This window comes from Phyllobates terribilis, unplaced genomic scaffold, assembly GCF_046119375.1.
Source record: "Phyllobates terribilis strain yellow unplaced genomic scaffold, ASM4611937v1 Scaffold_11__3_contigs__length_659146591, whole genome shotgun sequence".
NCBI lineage: Eukaryota > Metazoa > Chordata > Amphibia > Anura > Dendrobatidae > Phyllobates > Phyllobates terribilis.
Genome location: NW_027362771.1, coordinates 189,342,333 through 189,361,788, shown reverse-complemented (window position 1 = coordinate 189,361,788; position 19,456 = coordinate 189,342,333). Strand labels below are relative to the sequence as shown.

The 19,456-nt window shown below is 41.0% G+C and overlaps 1 protein-coding gene across 1 annotated transcript in view; it reads left to right on the top strand.

Moving 5' to 3' along the window:
- Window positions 1–19,456, top strand: part of CFTR (CF transmembrane conductance regulator) — a 229,417-nt gene that overhangs the window by 113,780 nt on the left and 96,181 nt on the right. Inside the window, exon 11 of the mRNA XM_073651905.1 lies at window positions 481–672. Within this exon, the coding sequence (XP_073508006.1) occupies window positions 481–672 (192 nt within the window). The remainder of the gene's footprint in view (window positions 1–480; window positions 673–19,456) is intronic.

The following is a 19,456-nucleotide window of genomic DNA, read 5'->3' as shown; positions in this document are numbered from 1 at the left end:
CATACTTTGAAAATCGTGCCGGCCCACTCCCCTAGATAGACAGGTCTACCCGTATAGAGAGACTTGTCAGTCAAAGGGATCGGGCTGGGAGCAAGTCACCGAGGACCTTCCTCAGACTCGTCAGCCAAGATAGTCTCTGGATGGCTTTTCAAAGTATGTTTTCTCTAAAGTGTCACAGCCTATGATTGGAACAGCATGAATCATATGGCAGGTTCCCTTTAAGTATAAAGTGAGTCTCCAGATCGTTTTGCATTCTATACTAATTAGCTTCTCGTTATATGCTGTACGTACGTAGGGGGGGTTCAGTTTATTGGATTTAGGGCTGGAATTTGGATTTTGAGTAATTATGTCCTGATATCACCAAGTGTAAGTTGTGTACTTGTATATTTGTGCTAAGTGTTATTAGTTATGACAGATTAGTGTCTACTTAGTTGATATGGTAATTGCACAAGATTCCACGTGTTTTTCATTTTATTTCAGACATCCCTTTTAATGATGATCATGGGAGAATTAGAGCCATCATCAGGGAAAATTAAACACAGCGGAAGGATATCATTTTCTCCTCAAGTCTCCTGGATCATGCCTGGAACCATCAAGGAGAATATAGTGTTTGGTGTCTCATATGACCAGTACAGATATCTAAGTGTCATAAAAGCCTGCCAGCTCGAAGAGGTCTGCATTTTATTTTCATTTTTATTGACTTGCATAATCATAAAATGGATCATGCAAATGGGTAAAGGGATTGTCCAGTCATATGGTATTGATGACCTATCTTTAGCTGGGAGTCCCACACCCGGCAACCGACCGGTCAGCTTTTATCAGCACTGGCTGCAGCTAGATATAAGCATTGAACAAAGCAGCACTGCACAGCTACATTCAGTGTGTAGTGCCTGTTGCAGATCAGAAGAACAAGAGCTGGTCTGCAGTACCCGGCAGCGGCAGCTACATTATTGAACAGAGCTGACAAGCTGACAAGTGTAGTTCCATTCAATGCTTTCATCTAGCCACCGCCACAGCTCCTAGCAGGTGCCAGGTATTGGATCCCGGCCGATCATATACTGATGGCCTATCCTAAGGATACGTCATTAATTTAATATGACCGAACAACCCTGGGTTTGAAACACTAAATATACAAATATTGATTACAAAGGAGATATACTTTACCATTATTATATTCAATCTTAGTGCCAACCTGTTCCACAGGACTGTACAGAGACTATAATCACTCGCATTGATCCCTAAGGGCTCACAATCTAAATTAAGAAAAAACCTACACTGCCTTTGGAGTGTGCACAGGCATACATGAGAGAACATAGAAACTCCATGCAAATATTATCCTTTGCGCAGCACTGCAAGGTAACAGTATTACTAAGTAAGACTCCATCCTGCACTGTTAAAGGCGGGTTGGGAAATTTTTCAAAACTTGCGATGTTATAAAATCAAGAAAAAAACCTTCACATATTTGTTGAACTTCCCCAGCGCTCCAGCCCTGTCACTTGGGTGGTCCCCACTGGTGTAGAAGTGATGACATTGAAACAAATTCTTGATATCACTACTTCACCTCTGAGGCCAGTGATTAGCTGCAGTGTTCATGTGAATGATTGATATCATCACTGTAGGACAGATGTGCACCAGTGGAGTGTTGGCGCCTGAGCGTCAGGTTATTTATGGGGTAAGTACAGTCCAAAGAAAAAAATAGGTGCATATAGTCTCTTTAAATTAATAGATTTTATTAAAGATAAATAATTAAAAAACATGCATTGCGGAGAGATGCAATGGAGGACGCATAATACATTAACATAGTTTAATATTACAATGCTATGAGCTATGTAGCTTGAAAAGAGATGTAAATCATAGAGATAGATGTATATCTCACCTAAGTGTCTGCACCTTAACTATCATATAGATATCTGCATTGTGCAGAGAAAAATACTGTCTTGTTTGAGCTAGTAGCACTGATTGCTTTACATGATGGATATTAAAAATGGAATAACTTACATATTGTTGCAGACACAAGTGGTGTGTGCCCCATCGCACGTTTCACCCTTTGCTTCATCAGGGGGCATCATATCTATATGATAGTGAAAGTGCAGACACTTGGGTGAGATATACATCTGTCTCTATTATTTACATCTCTTCTCAAGCTACATAGGTCATAGCATTGTAATATTCAACTATGTTGATGTATTTTGTGGTCCTCCATTGCATCTCTCGGGTGAATATACAGTACAGACCAAAAGTTTGGACACACCTTCTCATTTAAAGATTTTTCTGTATTTTCATGACTATGAAAATTGTACATTCACACTGAAGGCATCAAAACTAGGAATTAACACATGTGGAATTATATACTTAACAAAAAAGTGTGAAACAACTGAAAATATGTCTTGTATTCTAGGTTCTTCAAAGTAGCCACCTTTTGCTTTGATGACTGCTTTGCACACTCTTGGCATTCTCTTGATGAGCTTCAAGAGGTAGTCACTGGAAGTGGTCTTCCAACAATCTTGAAGGAGTTCCCAGAGATCCTTAGCACTTGTTGGCCCTTTTGCCTTCACTCTTTGGTCGAGCTCACCCCAAACCATCTCGATTGGGTTCACGTCTGGTGACTGTGGAGGCCAGGTCATCTGGCGTAGCATCCCATCACTCTCCTTCTTGGTCAAATAGCCCTTACACAGCCTGGAGGTGTGTTTGGGGTCATTGTCCTGTTGAAAAAAAAATGATGGTCCAACTAAACGCAAACCGGATGGAAGAGCATGCCGCTGCAAGATGCTGTGGTAGCCATGCTGGTTCAGTATGCCTTCAAGATTTTGAAACAAGTCTCTTCTGCTTGTTGCCTGTCCTTATCAGTGGTTTCCTAGCAGCTATTTTACCATGAAGGGTTGCTGCACAAAGTCTCCTCTTAACAGTTGTTGAAGAGATGTGTCTGCTGCTAGAACTCTGTGTGGCATTGACCTGGTCTCTAATCTGAGCTGCTGTTAACCTGTGATTTCTGAGGCTGGTGACTCGGATAAACTTATCCTCAGAAACAGAGGTGACTCTTGGTCTTCCTTTCCTGGGGCAGTCCTCATGTGAGCCAGTTTCTTTGTAGCGCTTGATGGTTTTAGCAACTGCACTTGGGGACACTTTCAAAGTTTTCCCAATTTTTCGGACTGACTGACCTTCATTTCTTAAAGTAATGATGGCCACTCGTTTTTCTTTACTTAGCTGCTTTTTTCTTGACATAATACAAATTCTAACAGTCTATTCAGTAGGACTATCAGCTGTGTATCCACCTGACTTCTGCACAACACAACTGATGGTCCCAACCCCATTTATAAGGCAAGAAATCCCACTTATTAAACCTGACAGGGCACACCTGTGAAGTGAAAACCATTTCCGGTGACTACCTCTTGAAGCTCATCAAGAGAATGCCAAGAGTGTGCAAAGCAGTCATCAAAGCAAAAGGTGGCTACTTTGAAGAACCTAGAATATAAGACATATTTTCAGTTGTTTCACACTTTATTGTTAAGTATATAATTCCACATGTGTTAATTCGTAGTTTTGATGCCTTCAGTGTGAATGTACAATTTTTATAGTCATGAAAATACAGAAAAATCTTTAAGTGAGAAGGTGTGTCCAAACTTTTGGTCTGTACTGTATATGTTTTTTAATTATTTATCTTCAATAAAATCTATCAATTTTAAGACACTATATGCACCTATTTTTTCTTTGAATGGTATATATAGTTCAGGTGTATCTTTAGCAATTACCTTGATAGTATATGCTCTATATTTTGGTAGTTATTATGTATGGGGTAAGTAATGACTCTTTCTATATTTACAACATTCTCAGCTCTATTGCAACTTTGGAAACATCTTGGAAAACTTCTTTAAATGTTAGATGATGTTCGAAATATGTCCCAGACGCACGTCTGAGCAAAATTTCCATTACAATATTGATGAATGTCAGAAACATTTTATGGTTGAAGGTAAACTTAAGTCTATTGAGTTCAACCTATATCCTAATATGCTGATCCAGAGGAAGGCAAAAAGTCCATAGGGCTTATATTAATAGCTCTATATTATTGGAAAAATTACTTCCCGAATCATACATAATTAATGGTATTTGTTTAACTATCTTATTAACTTTACGATAGAAAATAATGTGGAACGGTAAAACAGGACAGATGGAGCAGCAATGGGCATGGCTGTCATAAGGCTGTGTGTGTGTGCTGGTGTGAACCCGAAGCAAAGGAATGGTCCTGTTTAATCCTCACCATTCCATCTCATCTATTATATGTACACAAAACAATAATTAAATTATTGAAATCACATGATGTGCTCATAAATGAGTCTTTTAATTGAAGCGTGTTACACAATTGAGCTGTAAAGTTGGAAGCCACTTCCTCATCATGCCGGGAATACACCTTTTCATCCCCAATTTGAGAATACACAGTAAAGAATATGAGTGTATTGATTTATTAACCAGGGGCGTAGCTGTGGTTGGCTGGGGGAGGGATGGAATTAGCTGAAGTATCTAAGTGAAGGGCTAAGAAAGCAAACTGAATCATTGTTGCGTAAGTGAAAAGACTCTATGTTGGACCATCAATATGGTGTACTTGAGATATCACTGTTGGCTTAAGGGGTTAATAGCATGAACTGATATCCACTTTGATTTGGGACGTTTTGATTTTGGAAATGTTCTAAACATACCTGGGAGGAAACCTGGCGTAAAAGCTACATTCTTCAAGAGAAATATGTTTTTACTATGAGATAAAATGCGTCAAAGATCTCACATTTTGGGCGGTAATGTAATGACAACTACATCTGTATGTGGATGTTTTCTCAAAAGATAACGGGATCCTATGCAGTTAATACAAGATTATTTTAGTATATTTTATATATTGAACCTGAAATACTTGAGGAAAACTTTAAAGAGCTATTCTGAGAATTGTATGTTATCCCCTATCCATGAGATAATAAATAATTTACTGATCACTGAGAGTCCGACGACTGGAACCCCTGGAGATACCGAAAACAGGGTTTAGGATTCCATGAACGTGGGTCTTCAGAACTCCGTCTTAAATGGAGCGGGGGTACGCATGCGCGACCTCTACTTCACTCATTGTCTATAGAGCTGATGGCACTGTTTTATACTCATGCAGTGCCATAGACAATAAATGGAGCAGATACTCATAGTTCACATCTTGCCCAGTAGGCTTATAACAGGCTGAAGAGAAAAATAACTATGGATGTGTCTCCCTGAAATGTCTCATGATGGAGGCTCCCAGCGAGAGGGAGGCTTCAGCGTTCTCTGTATATAGTAATATACACTGCTAAATATCAGAAAGTAAAGTGGACATTGGACATAGTGTGTGATTATGTTAATATTCAGCCCATTGTAAGGGTGCATTTACATTGCTTAAAAATCATCGTTTTCAGCAGCACATCGTTCTGTGTAAGGAAGACATGTGCTGCTGAAACCATTGATATTCTATGTGCTTAGAATAATCATATTAAAGCACCACTCCAGCATTTGTTTTTTTTCAGTGCTGGAGTGGTGCTTTATGCGTAAACCCCCAGCCCAGGTCATATAGTCACCCTCCGACGTCTTCCCTGGTTTTCAGCACCGCTCCGGTCCCCCTGCGCCATCTTGTAAGCACAGCTTCTGACAGCCGAAAGTCAGAAACTCCACTCACAAGCTCTCAATACAAGTCTACGAAAGGCAAAATGAGGCTCTCATAGACTTGTATTGAAAAGTGACCTCCGCACAGATCCATGAAACACTAGAGCTGCCTGCAGGTCACTTTTCACAGGAAACCAACATGAGCGACAGTGGAAACAACGGAAGATGAGTATCAGACAGGGGACTTACATTTAAAGCACCACTCCAGCAGTGCAATAAAAAAATGATGGAGTGGTGCTTTAAAGATTTTTCTGTGCACATAAAAATGTGGTTTGCCTGTCCAAACAGGCAATAAAACTACCAATAATTGTGTTTCATGTAGCTGAATGGTGGACATTTAGCTGTAAGGCTGCGTGTCCACTATCCGTAATAGCAGCATTTTGGACGCAGTTCACCTGCGCTGCGTCCAAAATGCTGTGTTGTACAGTAGAAGCACAGTGGATGGATTTATAGAAATCCCATGCCCACTGTGGTTCTATTTGACTCCGTGTAAACTCATGGCTTTACAAGCGGCAGCATGTCAATTTCTGTTCCCTTTTCTCCGCAACAGAAATTTCCACAATAGAATGTATAAGATGCGGTAACTCTGCATGTGTTCAATGAACACATGCGGATTTACCTGCGTGATCGGACGCAGCGAAAATATGCTGCGTCCAAAGCTCTGCTATTTCCTGATCATGGGCACATAGCATAATAGATCAGTGTATTTGCACTTTAAAGCTACGCTTATATATTATTATTGTGGATACACTGTAGTGATAGTGATGGCAGCTCTGTTTGGCATGTACACTACCGTTCAAAAGTTTGGGGTCACCCAGACAATTTTGTGTTTTCCATGAAAACTCATACTTTTATTTATCAAATGAGTTGCAAAATGATTAGAAAATATAGTCCAGACATTGACAAGGTTATAAATAATGATTTTTATTTGAAAGAATAATTTTCTCCTTCAAACTTTGCTTTCGTCACCGAATGCTCCCTTTGCAGCAATTCAAGCATTGCAGACCTTTGGCATTCTATCTGTTAATTTGCTGAGGTAATCTTGAGACATTTCACCCCATGCTTCCTGAAGCCCCTCCCACAAGGTGGATTGGCTTGATGGGCACTTTTTGCATACCATACGGTCAAGCTGCTCCCACAACAGCTAAATGGGGTTGAGATCTGGTGACTGCGCTTGCCACTCCTTACAGATAGAATACCAGCTGCCTGCTTCTTCCCTAAATAGTTCATGCATAATTTGGAGGTGTGCTTTGGGTCATTGTTCTGTTGTAGGATGAAATTGGCTCCAATCAAGCGCTGTCCACAGGGGTATGGCATGGCGTTGCCAAATGGAGTGATAGCCTTCCTTATTCAAAATCCCATTCACTTTGTACAAATCTCCCACTTAACCAGCACCAAAGCAAACCCAGACCATCACATTACCTCCACCATGCTTGACAGATAGCGTCAGGCACTCTTCCAGCATCTTTTCAGTTGTTCTGCATCTCACAAATGTTCTTCTGTGTGATCCAAACACCTCAAACTTTGATTTGTCTGTCCATAAAACTTTTTTCCAATCTTCCTCTGTCCAATATCTGTGTTCTTTTGCCTATATTAATCTTTTCCTTTTATTAGCCAGTCTCAGATATAGCTTTTTCTTTGCCACTTTGCCCTGAAGGCCAGCATCCCTGAGTCGCCTCTTCACTGTAGATGTTGACACTGGCATTTTGCGTGTACTATTTAATGAAGCTGCCAGTTGAGGAGCTGTGAGGCGTCGATTTCTCAAACTAGAGACTCTAATGTCCTTGGCTTGTTGCTCAGTTGTGCAGCGGGGCCTCCCACTTCTCTTTCCACTCTGGTTAGAGCCTGTTTGTGCTCTCCTCTGAGGGGAGTAGTACACATCGTTGTAGGAAATCTTTAGTTTCTTGGCAATTTCTCATATGAAATAGCCTTCATTTCTAAGAACAAGAATAGACTGTCGAGTTTCACATGAAAGTTCTCTTTTTCTGGCCACTTTGAGAGTTTCATAGAACAAACAAATGTAGTGCTCCAGATTCTCAACTAGCTCAGAGGAAAGTCAATTTTATAGCTTCTCAAATCAGCCAAACTGTTTTCAGCTGGGCTAACATACTTGTGCAAGGGTTTTCTAGGGTTTTCTAAACATCTATTAGCCTTCTTACACAGTTATAAACACAATGTACCATTAAAACACTGGAGTGGTGGTTGTTGGAAATGGGCCTCTATACACCTATGTAGATATTGCAATAAAAACAAGACGTTTGCAGCTACAGTAGAATAGTCATTTACCACATTAACAATGTGTGTATTTCTGATTCATTTAATGTTAGCTTCATTGAAAAAAATGTGCTTTTCTTTCAAAAATAATGAAATTTCTAAATGACCCCAAACTTTTGAACGGTAGTGTATATGCATTAAAGGGAATCTGTCACTAGGTTTTTGCTATGTAATGTGAGAGCATAATGTAGGAGCAGAGTCCCTGATTACAGGGATGTGTCACTTACTGGGTGGGTTTGCTGTTTCAATACAATCAGAGTTTTATCAGCAGGAAATTATCATTACAGGACCACTTGGCACGTGCAGAGTAGTCCAACTACGCCCCAAGCACTGATTAGCAGCTTTCTGTCACTATACAATGTACACAAAAAGCTGTGGTGTGGGCGGGTTATACACAGCTCAACAACTGAGCTCTGCTCAATCTGCAGCAGAGAAAACTGTGACTCTGTTATAACTGCTGCACCCAGTAAACTAAGTGACACTGCTGGACTGTCAGATTACATAGCAAAATCTGCTGACAGATTCCCTTTAAGTATAAAGCGTCACACCAGTGAATTATTAATATAGATCAATTTAAGAGGAATTTGTCAGTAGGATCAACGTCCCAAGCTAGGCGGCACGGTGGCACAGTGGTTAGCACTGTTGCTTTGCGGCGCTGGGGTCCTGGGTTCAAATCCCACCAAGGACAACATCTGCAAAGAGTTTGTATGTTCTCCCCGTGTTTGCGTGGGTTTCCTCCGGTTTCCTCCCACACTCCAAAGACATACTGATAGGGAATCTAGATGGGGACAGCAACAATAATGTATGTAAAGCGCTGTGGAATATGTTAGCGCTATATAAAAATAAAGATTAAATGGGCATGTAGGTCAAAGGAAACTGAATAAAATGATACCTTGATATCTGCAATCTGATGTCTTATTCCAGAGAAATCCACATCTGTCTTAATATGTAAATGAGCTGTTAAGATCTCCCTGAGAATCTGCCTCCAAAGCCTATTTTAAATGAAAGTGGGCATTACCAGTGTGAGACAAGTAGATGGGGAGAGCATACTGTCAGTCTTTACATGCCTCCCACTGGTAACACCTCCTTTAATTTACAATAAGCTCTGGAGGCAGATTCTATTTGAGATCTATGTTCGGCCCATAGATCTTAATAGCTCATTTACATAATAAGAAAAACAAAGATTTCCCTGCAATAAAACACCAGATCGCAGATATCCAAGTATTCTTTTACTCAGCTTCCTATGAACTACATGCCCATATAGATGGCTTAGGATGATTGATCCTACTGACAGATACCCTTTAATACGTAATAACTTAGTACCTTTCCTCTGGAATTCCCACTGATTTTGAGACTCATAGAGACCGTGCCATTTTACCAATGAGCTAGATTCTCTGTTCATTTTTATTATTGGTTGGGCTTCCAATGGTCAAAAAACTCCCCACCATTCCCCACCCCCTCAGTGATCATGAAGTTATGGCTTGTCACAATCTAAATATGTTTTATGTGCAATTTGAAACTTGTCACTTATGTGAGATTGCAACATCATATTATCACTAGAGCATCTTGAGAAGATATTCTAAAAGGTCGGGATATTTTAGGGCATCTTTTATGACGATTGCTCTATTTGAAACTTCCAGTTTTCCAATTACAATTATTGGAGATTTTACGGTGTATCTGAGCACTGGATTTTCTATAACTAGGATTTGTGCTTTCTGATTTTAGACTTCCGTAAATAATATCATTTTTGTTTTCTGCTATATTTTGAAATACACTTTGTCGTTTGTGCTGCACTGTGTGCACTAATGATACAGTTGTGTTATTATAATAATACTATTGATGTGTCGTAACAAACAGCATTACTGTAAAATCACACTACATAATCCAATTTGTACGGATTATCCTTCTGCTGCCAATTACTTTAGGGTGTGTTTGCATAGGGCATCTTTTATCCATCATGGAATATATGATGTCACATGGACAGATGGACAAACACCCATAGTTTATACAACACTTTTAAATGGAAATAGATATTTTTTGTTTTGGTTGAATTCTAGATAGATACGCTTACTAGCTTACAGCTGTGACATATATATATATATATATATATATATATATATATATATATATATACATACATATATATATATATATGTGTACAGTGCCTTGTGAAAGTATTTGGCCCCCTTGAACTTTTCTACCTTCTGCCACATTTCTGGCTTCAAACATAAAGATGTAAAATTCTAATTTTTTTGGGAAGAATCAACAACAAGTGGGACACAATTGTGAAGTGGAACGAAATTTATTGGATATTTTAAACTTTTTAAAAAAATTAAAAACTGAAAAGTAGGGCGTGCAATATTATTCGGCCCCTTTACTTTCAGTGCAGCAAACTCCCTCCAGAAGTTCAGTGAGGATCTCTGAATGATCCAATGTTATCCTAAATGACTGGTAATGATAAATAGCATCCACCTGTGTGTAATCAAGTCTTCGTATAAATGCACCTGCTCTGTGAAAGTCTCAGGGTTCTGTTTCAAGTGCAGAGAGCTGAGTTGGGAGAGTCTGTCTATAGGAAAACAATCAGTCGTACACTGAACAAATCTGGCCTTTATGGAAGAGTGGCAAGAAGAAAGCCATTTCTCAAAGATATCCATAAAAAGTCTCATTTGAAGTTTGCCACAAGCCACCTAGGAGACACACCAAACATGTGGAATAAGGTGCACTGGTCAGATGAAACCAAAATCGAACTTTTTGGCCACAATGCAAAACAATATGTTTGGCGTAAAAGCAACACAGCTCATCACCCTCAAAACACCATCCCCACTGTCAAACATGGTGGTGGCAGCATCATGGTTTGGGCCTGCTTTTCTTCAGCAGGGACAGGGAAGATGGTTAAAATTGATGGGTAGATGGAAGAAGCCAAATACAGGACCATTCTGGAAGAAAACCTGTTGGAGTCTGCAAAAGACCTGAGACTGGGACGGAGATTTATCTTCCAACAAGACAATGATCCCAAACATAAAGCAAAATCTACAATGGAATGGTTCAAAAATAAACGTATCCAGGTGTTAGAATGGCCAAGTCAAAGTCCAGTCCTGAATCCAATCGAGAATCTGTGGAAAGAGCTGAAAATTGCTGTTCATAAACGCCCTCCATCCAACCTCATTGAGCTCGAGCTGTTTTGCAAGGAGCAATGGGCGAGAATTTCAGCCTCTCGATGTGCAAAACTGATAGAGACATACCCCAAGTGACTTGCAGCTGTAATCACAGCAAAAGGTGGCGCTACAAAGTATTAACTCAAGCGGGCCGAATAATATTGCACGCCCCACTTTTCAGTTTTTAATTTTTTTAAAAAGTTTAAAATATCCAATAAATTTCATTTCACTTCACGATTGTGTCCCACTTGTTGTTGATTCTTCCCCCAAAAATTAGAATTTTACATCTTTATGTTTGAAGCCAGAAATGTGGCAAAAGGTAGAAAAGTTCAAGGGGGACAAATACTTTCACAAGGCACTGTATATATATATATATATATATATATATATATATATATATACATATATATATATACAGTACAGACCAAAAGTTTGGACACACCTTCTCATTTAAAGATTTTTCTGTATTTTCATGACTATGAAAATTGTACATTCACACTGAAGGCAAAACTATGAATTAACACATGTGGAATTATATACTTAACAAAAAAGTGTGAAACAACTGAAAATATGTCTTATATTCTAGGTTCTTCAAAGTAGCCACCTTTTGCTTTGATGACTGCTTTGCACACTCTTGGAATTCTCTTGATGAGCTTCAAGAGGTAGTCACCGGAAATTGTTTTCACTTCACAGGTGTGCCCTGTCAGGTTTAATATGTGGGATTTCTTGCCTTATAAATGGGGTTGGGACCATCAGCTGTGTTGTGCAGAAGTCTGGTGGATACACAGCTGATAGTCCTACTGAATAGACTGTTAGAATTCGTATTATGGCAAGAAAAAAGCAGCTAAGTAAAGAAAAACGAGTGGCCATCATTACTTTAACCCTAGAACGCATCACCATAAAAATCTACTTTTTCACATACCTGGGGCCTTTTAGGCCCGTGTGCAAATAACATGGAATAACTCAAACAAAAATGACAAACAACTATATACCTGAGGAAAACCTAGAGTTTCAAAATTCTAACTAAAGTAATCTTGCAGAAAATAGAAAACAATTAACAGGGCGGGCCAGCGAGGCCTCAGGTATGCTTTCTAGGGTTAAGAAATGAAGATCAATACGAAAAATTGGGCAAACTTTGAAAGTGTCCCCAAGTGCACTTGCAAAAACCATCAAGCGCTACAAAGAAACTGGCTCAAATGAGGACCGCCCCAGGAAAGGAAGACCAAGAGTCACCTCTGCTTCTGAGGATAAGTTTATCCGAGTCACCAGCCTCAGAAATCGCAGGTTAACAGCAGCTCAGATTAGAGACCAGGTCAATGCCACACAGAGTTCTAGCAGCAGACACATCTCTTCAACAACTGTTAAGAGGAGATTTTGTGCAGCAGGCCTTCATGGTAAAATAGCTGCTAGGAAACCACTGCTAAGGACAGGCAACAAGCAGAAGAGACTTTTTGGGCTAAAGAACACAAGGAATGGACATTAGACCAGTGGAAATCTGTGCTTTGGTCTGATGAGTCCAAATTTGAGATCTCTGGTTCCAACCACTGTGTCTTTGTGCGACGCAGAAAAGGTGAACGGATGGACTCTACATGCCTGGTTCCCACCGTGAAGCATGGAGAAGGAGGTGTGATGGTGTGGGGGTGCTTTGCTGGTGACACTGTTGGGGATTTATTCAAAATTGAAGGCATACTGAACCAGCATGGCTACCACAGCATTTTGCAGCGGCATGCTCTTCCATCCGGTTTGCGTTTAGTTGGACCGTCATTTATTTTTCAACAGGACAATGACCCCAAACACACCTCCAGGCTGTGTAAGGGCTATTTGACCAAGAAGGAGAGTGATGGGGTGCTGCGCCGGATGACCTGGCCTCCACAGTCACCAGACCTGAACCCAATCGAGATGGTTTCGGGTGAGCTGGACCACAGAGTGAAGGCAAAAGGGCCAACAAGTGCTAAGCATCTCTGGGAACTCCTTCAAGATTGTTGGAAGACCATTTCCGGTGACTATCTCTTGAAGCTCATCAAGAGAATGCCAAGAGTGTGCAAAGCAGTCATCAAAGCAAGGTGGCTACTTTGAAGAACCTAGAATATAAGACATATTTTCAGTTGTTTCACACTTTTTTGTTAAGTATATAATTCCACATGTGTTAATTCATAGTTTTGATGCCTTCAGTGTGAATGTACAATTTTCATAGTCATGAAAATACAGAAAAATCTTTAAATGAGAAGGTGTGCCCAAACTTTTGGTCTGTACTGTATATATATATATATATCTATCTATCTATCTATCTATCTATCTATCTATCTATCTATAGATAGATAGATAGATATATACAGTATATACAGTTGAAGCTAGAAGTTTACATACACTATATAGAAAGACACATATACAGTACAGACCAAAAGTTTTGACACACCTTCTCATTTAAAGATTTTTCTGTATTTTCTTGACTATGAAAATTGTACACTGGTCCACTGGTCTAATGTCTATTCCTTGTGTTCTTTACCCCAAACAAGTCTCTTCTGCTTGTTGCCTGTCCTTAGCAGTCGTTTCCTAGCAGCTATTTTACCATGAAGGCCTGCTGCACAAAGTCTCCTTTTAACAGTTGTTGCAGAGATGTGTCTGCTGCTAGAACTCTGTGTGGCATTGACCTGGTCTCTAATCTGAGCAGCTGTTAACCTGCGATTTCTGAGGCTGGTGACTCGGATAAACATATCCTCAGAAGCAGAGGTGACTCTTGGTCTTCCTTTCCTGGGGCAGTCCTCATGTGACAGTTTCTTTGTAGCGCTTGATGGTTTTTGCAACTGCACTTGGGGACACTTTCAAAGTTTTGCCAATTTGTCACACTGACTGACCTTCATTTCTTAAAGTAATGATGGCCTCTCGTTTTTCTTTACTTAGCTGCTTTTTTCTTGCCATAATACAAATTCTAACAGTCTATTCAGTAGGACTATCAGCTGTGTATCCACCAGACTTCTGCACAAAACAACTGATGGTCCCAACCCCCTTTATAAGGCAAGAAATCCCACTTATTAAACCTGACAGGGCACACCTGTGAAGTGAAAACCATTTCCGGTGACTACCTCTTGAAGCTCATCAAGAGAATGCCAAGAGTGTTCAAAGCAGTCATCAAAGCAAAAGGTGGCTACTTTGAAGAACCTAGAATATAAGACATATTTTCAGTTGTTTCACACTTTTTTGTTAAGTATATAATTCCACGTGTTAATTCATAGTTTTGATGCCTTCAGTGTGAATGTACATAGTTACATAGTTACATATAGTTACATAGTTTATAAGGCCGAAAAAAGACAAGCGCCCATCCAGTTCAGCCTATTTCTTGTGCACTGCAGCTATTCCGCAGCGTTGATCCAGGGGAAGGCAACAAAAAACCATGCGGTATAGGCCAATTTACATCATTGAGGAAAAATTCACTTCCCGACACCAATCTGGCAGTCAGATTAAATCCCTGGATTAATTAACTAAGCATAAGATGTAATTTTATTGTTCTCAAGAAAGGCGTCCAGGCCTCTCTTGAACTCTTTAAGTGAGTTGGACATCACCACTTCCTCTCCCAGAGAGTTCCAGAGTCTCACGGCTCTGACCGTAAAGAATCCCCTTCTATGCTGGTGCAGGATCCTCCTTTCCTCCAGACGCATAGTGTGCCCCCTCGTCTTTGTCACCATCCTTGGTATAAACAGGTCATGGGAGAGATCTCTGTACTGCCCCCTGATGTATTTATACATGTTTATGAGGTCTCGCCTAAGCCTTCTCTTTTCCAATGTAAATAGGCCTAATTTTGACAACCTCTCTGGGTATTCTAGTCCCTCCATTCCCTTTATTACCTTAGTCGCCCTCCTTTGTACCCTCTCTAGCTCCAATATGTCTTTCCTGAGCACCGGAGCCCAGAACTGTGCACAATATTCTAAGTGCGGCCTTACCAGCACTTTATACAGAGGAAGAACAATATTCTCATCATATGCCCCTATTCCTCTTCTGATGCATGCCATGACTCTATTTGCCTTCGCAGCTGCTGCCTGACACTGGGCACTCCAATTTAATTTGCTATTAACCAAGACGCCCAGGTCCTTCTCCATGTCAGATTTCCCCAACGGTTTCCCATTTAATATGTATGGGTGACTGCTGTTTTTCTTTCCCATGTGCATGACCTTACATTTATCGGCATTGAACCCCATTTGCCATTTTTCATAGTCATGAAAATACAAAAAAATCTTTAAATGAGAAGATGTGTCCAAACTGTGTGTCTGTACTGTACTTGTTTTTCTCAATATCTGCCATGAAAATGCCAGAATAATGAGAGAGAGAATGTTTTAGGGCATTTTTAGTACTTACTGCAAAGTCAAAAGTTTACATACACTAAGATTACTATGCGGTTTTGCAATGACTATAGGAAGCTGAACGAGGTCTCGAAGTTCGACACCTACCAAATGCCTAGGGAAGATGAGCTTCTTGAAAGGCTAGGACCCACTCGATACAACCCCACCTTGGACCTCACCAAAGGATACTGACAAATTCCCTTGTCCAAAGAGGCAAAGGAGAAGATGGCCTTCTCCATGCCAGACGGATGTTATCAGTACTTCAGGATGCCATTTGGGTTGCAGGGAGCTCCGGCCACCTTCCAGAGAGCCATGGACCGGATCTTAGCACCCCACAAAAAGTATGCAGTGGCCTACCTAGATGACATCGTCATATTCAGCTAGGACTGGGAAAGTCATCTTGGCAAAGTTGAAGCCATTCTTGACGTGCTAAGGAAGGCGGGCTTTACCATCAACCCGAAGAAATGTGCTATGGGGATGGAGGAAGCCAAGTATCTGGGCTACGTAGTTGGTAGAGGGGAAATAAAACCACAAATAAATAAGGTTGATGCGATCCTGAACTGGTCGCAGCCCCTCTCGAAGAAGTAGGTCAGGGTTTTTCTAGGCACCGTGGGCTACTATCAAAGATTTGTCTCTAACTTTGCCCAGATAGCAGCCCCACTGATGGATCTTCTGAAAGGGACGAAGTCGGCTATGGCTAAGTGGTCCCCGGAAGCTGAAGCGGCCTTCTAGGAATTAAAACTGGCCTTCTGTAAACAGCCAGTCTTGCTGGAGCCCAACTTCTCCAACGAGTTTGTGGTCCAGATGGATGCATCGGATGTCGGGCTGGGAGCAGTCTTGTCCCAGGAGATTAACGGAGAGGAACACCCTATAATATACCTCAGTCGGAAACTGTCCATGTGTGAGAAGAACTACTCCATAGTGGAAAAAGAATGCTTAGCCATCAAGTGGGCATTGAACACTCTGAGATATTACCTGTTAGGTAGAAGATTCAGGTTAGTGTTGGACCATGCCTCACTGAGGTGGATGCGAGAAAAGATGGGGAACATTGCCCAGGTAACTAGGTGGTTCCTAGCCCTACAAGATTTTAGTTTCCAGGTAGAGCATACGCCTGGGAAAGAACATGGGAATGCTGATGCCCTATCAAGGGTCTATTGTATGGTGGCAGAAGGTGCCAAGCCCCCCAGCTTTGGGTGGGCGGGGGGGAGATTGTGGCCGGGCAGGTCGTGGACAGGAGGTATGTGACCCCAAGGTGCCAAGCCTTGGTGATGTAGAACTCGGAAAAGCAGGCTCCAGCACACATAGTACTGAGAGGTGTTTAATGGGCCCGGATTATAGGGCCGGGTTTTACGAGCATCTGAAAGAGCTGGGGGGATCAGCTACTCACTTACCTCCAGTCCAGGTCTTGGAAGGCCTGATTTAAGACAGCTGCGCCTGTCTCAGTTTGTCTGTGTGTTGTGCAAGGTGAGCAGTCTTGCATGTGCTGCTCAGACCTTGCTGAAGGCAGAGAGCAGAGAAAAGCATCTGCATTTAAACGGCTGGGGCCGTGCTGTACATGGACTTGTTATTTTGTGTTTTGTTCTGTTATACCTTTTTGGAACCTGAAAGAGGCTGTGATATCTTTGTTTCCTGCCTGGTTTATGGACATTTAATAAACCACCAGTTTGTTTGAACCTACGGACTGCATCCCTGTGTGAACTAGTGCCTACCACAGAGCTGACCCCTTTCAATATATATATATATATATATATATATATATATATATATATATATATATATATATATATATATATATATATACAGTGCCTACAAGTAGTATTCAAACCCCTGCAGATTTAGCTGGTTTGATAAGATGCAAATAAGTTAGAGCCTTCAAACTGCAAACGAGAGTAGGTTTTATGAACAGAAGCATAAATCTTACAAACCAAAAAGTTATGTTGCTCAGTTGAATTTTATTACATTTTAAACATAAAAGTGTGGGTCAATTATTATACAACCCCTATGTTTAATATTTTGTGGAATAACCCGTGTTTGCAATTACAGCTAATAATCGTCTTTTATAAGACCTGATCAGGCCGGCACAGGTCTGTGGAGTTATCTTGGCCCACTCCTCCATGCAGATCTTCTTCAAGTTATCTAGGTTCTTTGGGTGTCTCATGTGGACTTTATTCTTGAGCTCCTTCCACAAGTTTTCAATTGGGTTAAGGTCAGGAGACTGACTAGGCCACTCCAACACCTTGACTTTTTCCCTCTTGAACCAGGCCTTGGATTTCTTGGCTGTGTGCTTTGGGTCGTTGTCTTGTTGGAAGATGAAATTACGACCCATCTTAAGATCCTTGATGGAGGAGCGGAGGTTCTTGGCCAAAATCTCCAGGTAGGCCGTGCTATCCATCTTCCCATGGATGCGGACCTGATGGCCAGGCCCCTTGGCTGAGAAACAGCCCCACAGCATGATGCTGCCACCACCATGCTTCACTGTAGGGATGGTATTCTTGGGGTCGTATGCAGTGACATCCAGTCTCCAAACGTCACGTGTGTGGTTGGCACCAAAGATCTCGATCTTGGTCTCATCAGACCATAGAACCTTGAACCAGTCTGTCTCAGAGTCCTCCAAATGATCATGAGCAAACTGTAGACGAGCCTTGACATGACGCTTTGAAAGTAAAGGTACCATACAGGCTCGTCTGGAACGGAGACCATTGCAGTGGAGTACGTTACTTATGGTATTGACTGAAACCAATGTCCCCACTGCCATGAGATCTTCCCGGAGCTCCTTCCTTGTTGTCCTTGGGTTAGCCTTGACTCTTCGGACAAGCCTGGCCTCGGCACGGGAGGACACTTTCAAAGGCTGTCCAGGCCGTGGAAGGCTAACAGTAGTTCCATAAGTCTTCCACTTACGGATGATGCTCCCAACAGTGGAGACAGGTAGGCCCAACTCCTTGGAAAGGGTTTTGTACCCCTTGCCAGCCTTGTGACCCTCCACGATCTTGTCTCTGATGGCCTTGGAATGCTCCTTTGTCTTTCCCATGTTGACCATGTCTGAGTGCTGTTCACAAGTTTGGGGAGGGTCTTAAATAGTCAGAAAAGGCTGGCAAAAGAGATCTTTAATCCACACATGTGAAGCTCATTATTCTTGGTGCCTGAACTACTTCTTAATACTTTAGGGGGACCAAACAGAATTCTTGTGGTTTGAGGGGTTGAATAATAAATGACACTCTGAATTAACTTTTAACGTTTAAAAAAAAAAAAAAAAAAAAATTGCTGCAGTGCATTTCCCACTTCCAAGCTGATCTACAGTACAAATGTCACAATGCCAAGTTAATTCCGCATGTGTCAACCAGCTAAATCTGCAGGGGGTTGAATACTACTTGTAGGCACTGTATATATATATATATATATATATATATATATATATATATATATATATATATATATATATATATATCATGTCTTAGCATCCTGTGCCGAAATACTGCCATGTGGTTGGATGATTACATGTCACACTAAGGCATTTACATATGTGGCATAAAAGAGGGGGACTTGATACCTAATTGTTTATTCTGTAAGGGAAGGGAGCCATCTCATCCAACCTCCCTCCACTGTGCCCTGCACTCAGCACTATATCGGAGAGTGGCTCCCAATACATGTATTTGTTTATTTGGAATAGCTGATGTCTTTGCATTACAACTATTATCCTTAATTCAACAAAGTAATTTTTGTGAGCATGGACATTTATGTAGGGATTTAGCTCATTGGTAGCTGGCAGTGTTCACACAGGCACACAGTTTCTTGTCCAAAAAGGAAGGTTTATTAACTCCATAAACTTCAAACAGAAAGTAATAACAAAACAAAGAGTCCATACAGCAGTATAAGAAACAGAGCGGTTCAGATACTCAGTAATCAAAGTCCAATATTCGGCCTCTTGCAGAGTCTAATCAGCTTACACAGGTCCTCCACCTTCCACACACAGACCTAAATACCAGATGTGTTTGCACTAGAGATGAGCGTTGTTCTACTCGAACTGTTCGC